Raw genomic sequence first — 6,375 nt, forward strand, 5'->3', positions numbered from 1 at the left:
CTTCGCAAATCTCAAACACCGCATTCACCTACCAAGCCTTCAACTCCGATCTCACAATCACTAATTCAAACGAAAAAACCTTTCATTCCAATCACAAAATCTCCTCCTACAGTGATCTCAGTGTAACGTTGGAGATTCCTTCTTCTAATCTCAGATTCTTCCTTGTTAGGGGAAGCCCCTTTGTCACTTTCTCTGTTACTCAACCAACTCCTCTTTCAATCTCAACCATCCACGCAATCCTCTCTTTCTCTTCTTCCAATGAATCGCAAACCAAGTTCACTTTTCAGTTCAATAACGGCCAAACGTGGCTCCTCTATGCTTCTTCACCGATCAGGCTTAACCACACTCTCTCTGAGATCACTTCTGATCCGTTTTGTGGTGTGATTCGGGTAGCTCTTTTGCCGGGTTCCGATTCGCGGCAGGTGGCGGTTCTTGATAGGTTCAGTTCTTGTTACCCTGTGAGTGGTGATGCTGTGTTTTCAAAGCCTTATAGTGTTGAGTATAAGTGGGAGAAGAAAGGGTGGGGTGATTTGTTGATATTAGCACACCCTCTTCATCTTCAGCTTTTGTCTAATGTTGGTTCTGGTGTTGTTGTTTTGGAGGATTTGAAGTATAAGAGCATTGATGGTGATCTTGTTGGTGTTGTTGGGGATTCATGGATATTGGAAACAAATCATGTTTCTGTGACTTGGCATTCTATTAGAGGTATTAGGGATGGATCTTATGATGAAATTGTTTCGGCTCTTGTGAGGGATGTTGAGGGACTGAATTCGGCCGGGATATCGACGAATTCGTCCTATTTCTATGGCAAATTGGTTGCCAGGGCGGCGAGGTTGGCNCGTGGCTCGACGGAAGTTTTAATGGGAATGGATTTCTGTATGATAAGAAATGGGGAGGCATTGTTACAAAGCAAGGGTCTAATGATTCTGGTGCTGATTTTGGGTTTGGAATTTACAATGATCACCATTATCATTTGGGATATTTTCTATATGGAATTGCAGTGCTTGCTAAGATTGATCCTGCTTGGGGAAGGAAGTATAAGCCTCAAGCATATTCGCTTATGGCTGATTTTATGACATTGAGCAGAGGATCGAACTCTAGTTTTACGCGTCTGAGGTGTTTTGATCTGTATAAATTGCATTCTTGGGCTGGAGGGTTAACTGAGTTTGCAGATGGAAGGAATCAAGAGAGTACTAGTGAAGCTGTGAATGCATATTATTCGGCAGCATTGATGGGTCTGGCTTATGGTGATCCCCACCTTGTTGCGATGGGATCGACGCTTACAGCGTTGGAAATTCACGCAGCGCAAATGTGGTGGCAAGTTAAAGAGGGAGGGAATGTATATGAGGAAGATTTCACAAGAGAGAACAGGGTAGTTGGGGTTCTATGGGCTAACAAAAGAGACAGTGCACTATGGTTTGCACCTCCTGAGTGGAGAGAATGTAGGCTTGGGATTCAGCTCTTACCAATACTGCCAATTTCTGAAGTCCTTTTCTCGGATGTTGATTTTGTGAAGCAGCTTGTAGAGTGGACATTACCTGCCTTGAACAGGGAAGGGGTTGGAGAGGGATGGAAGGGATTTGTCTATGCCCTGCAAGGAATCTATGATAGTGAAAGTGCGCTGCAAAAGATACGAAGCTTGAATGGTTTCGATGATGGTAACACGTTGACTAACCTCTTATGGTGGATTCACAGCAGAGGCGATGAGGATGACTCATTTGCGCATGGGAAACACTGTTGGTTTGGTCATTACTGCCACTAGGTAATGTTAATGATTTCAAATACTTGAAAAGATAATAAGTTACATAGTTTCTGGCATTGTACCTATTTATGTATTTGGTGTATGTTTCTTACAATTCCTCTGTAAGTATAAGTCTTTGGCGGTTCGCATTTATTCTGAGTCTTTAATGTTATGTTCACATCATAAATTTTGGCATTTTGAGTTAGTGAAGTTAAGGTGGCTAAAACAGATGGATGCCCTTTAATAAAGGAAACAACACTACACAAATATTGGTAATGTAACTATGATGGTAATTTCCTTTTGAATGATTTGTTAGCAGCAGAAACTTGGAAGTGTAAAATATGTGAATTCGTTTTACCAGTATGTTGTCCCTTAAATTTTGTATCTGGGGTCAAATACCTATGAAAGTTATTTATTCACAAGGCTTGTGATTTTCCAACTTAACCACAAGAATCCTGAAGGATATAAAGTATGACCCTTTTTTATTCTTTCCTTTCTAAACACCCGAAATTGTTTCTTATGTATTCTTAGTTTCTTACTAGCCACGCATGGCATCATCCTTTCATTTTTCATCAAACAATTCCTTTCTTCATACAATTCCCATTCCCCAATTCCTTTCTTTTTTGGTTCTCCTTTCTCTCCCCTCCAACTATATAAAAAATTACAACCCATTCCCTCCAACTAACTTAAACCCCTACCAAATCCAAATCTCATTCATAAATCAAACAATATAATTACTTAGCAGTGCCAAATTAAAATTCACAATGCTAAAAAGATTACTTAAAGGTAAAAAACGAAGACCACCACCACCACTTCCTCCTCCTCCTCCTCCGCCACCACCGCCTCCTCCTCCTCCTCCTCCACCACCTCCATCACCACCTCCTCCTCCTCTTCCTCCTCCTCCTCCTCTGCCATCATCATCACCATCACCATCCTCATTACTGCCACCGCCCACACCACCTTCACCTCCGCCCCCACCACCTCCACCTCCGCCATCACCAAAGCAACCAAACACACCATTCCTCTTCCCTAAAACAGATTCCAGAATCCTCCCAGATCCTTCAAACTTCTTCTCCCAAAACCTTCTATCAAATCCACTTCCCACAAACTCATTCTTCCAAAACTTTGTCATAAAAAACGGTGATCAACCCGAATATATTCACCCTTACCTCATCAAATCCTCCAACTCCTCCCTCTCATTCTCTTACCCTTCTCACTTGGCCACCCCCACTTTCATATCCCAAGTCTTCAACCCTGACATAACCATCTCCTCCATAACCAAACCCGATCATGGTCACTCTCACTTGAAGCATGTAATCACTTCCTACAGCGACCTGAGTGTAACTTTAGACATTCCCTCTTGCAACTTGCGGTTCTTCCTTGTTAGAGGAAGCCCTTTTGTTACATCATTAGTAACCAATAATTCGCCACTTCTTATCACAACCATTCATGCCATCACTTCATTCTCCTCGAACAGCAGTCTGACTAAGCACACCATGCAACTCAATAATGGTCAGACATGGCTCATATATACTACAACAGCAGTTACCATGACTAATAGTTGCCTTTCCGAAGTTACCTCTGATGGGTTCTCTGGCATTATTAGAATAGCATTGTTGCCTGATTCAGACGCCAAATACGAGTCATTTCTTGATAGGTTCAGCACTTGTTTCGCCATCTCTGGTGATGCTTCGTTCGCGAAAGCTTTTTGTGTCGAATACAAATGGGAAAAGAAAGGATGGGGTGAGTTGTTAATGCTAGCTCACCCTCTTCACCTTCAGCTTCTGTCAACTAACGATTGTGATGTAACGATTCTGAATGATTTCAAGTATAGAAGCATTGATGGGGACCTTGTTGGCATTGTTGGAGACTCATGGGTTTTGAAAAGTTACCCTGTTTCTGTTACTTGGCATTCCGCTAGAGGAATCAAAGAATCTTCATATGATGAAATTTCTGCAGCACTTTCTGAAGATGTAAATTCTTTGAACAACTCGGGAATAATCACAACAACATCTTGCTATTACTATGGGAAATCCATAACAAGAGCAGCGAGATTGGCTTTGATAGCTGAAGAGGTTTCATTTCATGATGTCATCCCGGTGATTAGGAAGTTTTTGAAGGATGCAATTGAGCCATGGTTAGATGGAACTTTCGAAGGAAACGGTTTTCTCTATGATTCAAAATGGGGAGGAATTGTTACTTCACAAGGATCTAAAGATTCAAGTGCAGATTTCGGGTTTAGTATTTACAATGATCATCATTATCATTTGGGATATTTTCTATATGCAATTGCAGTGCTTGCAAAGATTGATCCAGCATGGGGAAGGAAGTATAAGCCTCAAGCATATTCGCTTATGGCAGATTTCATGAATTTGGGAAGAAGATCAAACTCTAGTTACACCCGTTTGAGATGTTTTGATCTTTACAAATTGCATTCTTGGGCTGGAGGCCTAACCGAATTCGCAGACGGAAGAAACCAAGAGAGCACAAGTGAAGCTGTGAATGCATATTACTCTGCAGCGTTGATGGGTCTCGCTTATGGCGACACCCATCTTATTGCAACAGGATCAACTCTTGTAGCATTGGAAATGCATGCAGCTCAAATGTGGTGGCATGTAAGAGAAGGAGAAAACTTGTATGATGAAGAATTTGTGAAAGAGAATAGAATAATGGGTGTTCTTTGGGCTAATAAAAGAGACAGTGGTCTTTGGTTTGCTCCACCAGAATGGAGAGAATGTAGGCTTGGAATTCAGGTTCTGCCATTGTTGCCTATAACAGAGACATTGTTCTCTGATGTTGGTTATGTGAAGGAGCTTGTGGAATGGACAAAGGCAAATTTGAATAGGAAAGGTGTTGGTGAAGGGTGGAAAGGTTTTATCCATGCCATGGAAGGGACTTATGATAGAGAAAGTGCATTGCAGAAGATAAGAAACTTGAAGGCTTTTGATGATGGAAACTCTCTAAGCAATTTGCTGTGGTGGATTCATAGTAGAGGTGATGTTGTTGAGGAAGAGTTTGATCATGGAAAACATTATTGTTGGTTTGACCATTATTGCCATTAGGTGCTGTTCTTTATGTTTTCATGTTTCTATAATGTAAATTTAAGAGGGGCTAAAGTTAAGAGTAACTAGCTATTTAACCCTTGTCTGTCTTTCATGTTGATGTTTGTAAATTTGTGTCATTGAAAAGGTAGCATTGAATTGAATGAGATGTTTTCCGAGTGTTATATATGTTGAATACCTCAACCTTTTATATTATAACCAATTGACTATCTAATTTGTTTCTTTATCTATTTATAATCTGCACAAGTCGATACCGAGTTAAGCCTCAATGTAATCTTTGAAGTTGCACTCGAGTCTCATAGTAGTCCCTAAACTTAAAAGTTACCCATATTCATCCCTGAATTTGCACTCTGGGACTCAAACTTGTCCTTCCGGCAATTTCTGGCCACCTGGCGCTACCGAAAAGCTGAGTTGGCAGCCTTCGTGACACGTGGGCATTACACGGCTAGCTGATGTGGCAGAGTAAACTGTCCCGAATCAATTTGGTCCCTCAATTCAAGTTAAAACCCTAATTCCCAAATTTGAAGCCTACACTGCTCACTCTGTTCTCTTCTCTTTGTTTCTGTGTTCTTGTCTTCTCCAGCATTGAATCCCGACGGTTATGGCAAGCGCGAGCAATGCAACTGAGAGTTCGAACAACCCACGATCAATTGGAAGCATCATGAGGAGAATGAATAGAAACAGAGAAGCTTGTTTGCCAGAATGGTGTGCCTGCAGGCCGAGACCAGTGCTGCGGTGGTTAGTGACAGATTCTAATCCAGGGAGACCGTTCCTGGGTTGCCCAAACTACAATGTAAGTATTATTGTTGTTGATTGCTGTATTTATTGATATAAATTTTGCTGATTCAATTTTCTTGACTATGCAGACTGTGGGCAAGAAATGGTGTGGATTGTTTTTGTGGGTTAATAAAGTTTTGGAAGAAGATGTCATAGCATGTGATGATATAACAAGACATTCAGTTGATAATAAAGAATGGAAGATGAAGATTGCTTGAAAATTTGGTAAATTAGAGACTGAAATTAGGGTTCTAAAAATGGGAAGAATTTTGATGTTTGTGTTCATGCTGCTGATTGTAATTGGTGTTCTTGTATTAAAGTTGGATAGACAACAGGGTCAACTGTATCTACCAAAAAACAAATGACATGCATGGTATATGCATATATTGTTCATATACTTGTTCCTGTCCTTTTGTTTGAAAGAAATGCAAATTAAAGTGTTTGATTATATGCATACTTCTGTTCCTACACTTCTGTTCAATGAAATGGAAATGGACAGGATTTGAATTACTCTTAAGTCTGTAACAGAGGACAAAATATAACAAAAAAGCTGACAAAACTCAATTCAATAAAGTCATAATTCATATTGGTAATGCTTCATTCAAAAAAGGCATTATAGAGCCAAAACATCAAGTATATCAAAGTTGTTAACATATTGACCTCATAAGTTTCAAATACTAAAATTTCCAACACTAGGACAACGTTTAAGAAAGCATACATGGTAAAAAACTTCAGCAAAATAGATACACAAAACAGCATGTGTCCCTAAACATCATCCTAATCTTTATTTTTTGT

General features: G+C 40.2%; 2 protein-coding genes and 1 long non-coding RNA gene across 3 annotated transcripts in view; 2 read left to right on the forward strand and 1 right to left on the reverse strand.

Annotated features, from left to right (window-relative positions):
* LOC107622856 (probable endo-1,3(4)-beta-glucanase ARB_01444) overlaps positions 1 to 2,046 on the forward strand; it is a gene marked incomplete in the record, with an annotated part of 3,266 nt that extends 1,220 nt beyond the window's left edge. Inside the window, 2 exon segments of the mRNA XM_016324908.2 lie at positions 1 to 838; positions 840 to 2,046. Coding sequence (XP_016180394.1) covers positions 1 to 838; positions 840 to 1,762 — 1,761 coding nt within the window.
* LOC110267774 overlaps positions 1 to 2,962 on the reverse strand; it is a 3,823-nt gene extending 861 nt beyond the window's left edge. Inside the window, exon 1 of the long non-coding RNA XR_002355685.1 lies at positions 2,911 to 2,962. This is a non-coding gene — a long non-coding RNA (uncharacterized LOC110267774). The remainder of the gene's footprint in view (positions 1 to 2,910) is intronic.
* LOC107621296 (probable endo-1,3(4)-beta-glucanase ARB_01444) lies at positions 2,177 to 5,975 on the forward strand. The gene is made up of 2 exons (XM_016323328.2): positions 2,177 to 5,596; positions 5,670 to 5,975. The coding sequence occupies exon 1, from the start codon at positions 2,506 to 2,508 to the stop codon at positions 4,801 to 4,803; it is 2,298 nt and encodes a 765-aa protein (XP_016178814.2). The 5' UTR covers positions 2,177 to 2,505; the 3' UTR covers positions 4,804 to 5,596; positions 5,670 to 5,975.

This window comes from Arachis ipaensis, chromosome B10 (assembly GCF_000816755.2).
Source record: "Arachis ipaensis cultivar K30076 chromosome B10, Araip1.1, whole genome shotgun sequence".
Taxonomy (NCBI): domain Eukaryota; kingdom Viridiplantae; phylum Streptophyta; class Magnoliopsida; order Fabales; family Fabaceae; genus Arachis; species Arachis ipaensis.

Coding starts and splice junctions, on each gene's coding strand:
- LOC107621296 (XM_016323328.2), top strand. CDS start 2,506: ATGCTAAAAAGATTACTTAAAGGTAAAAAACGAAGACCACCACCACCA.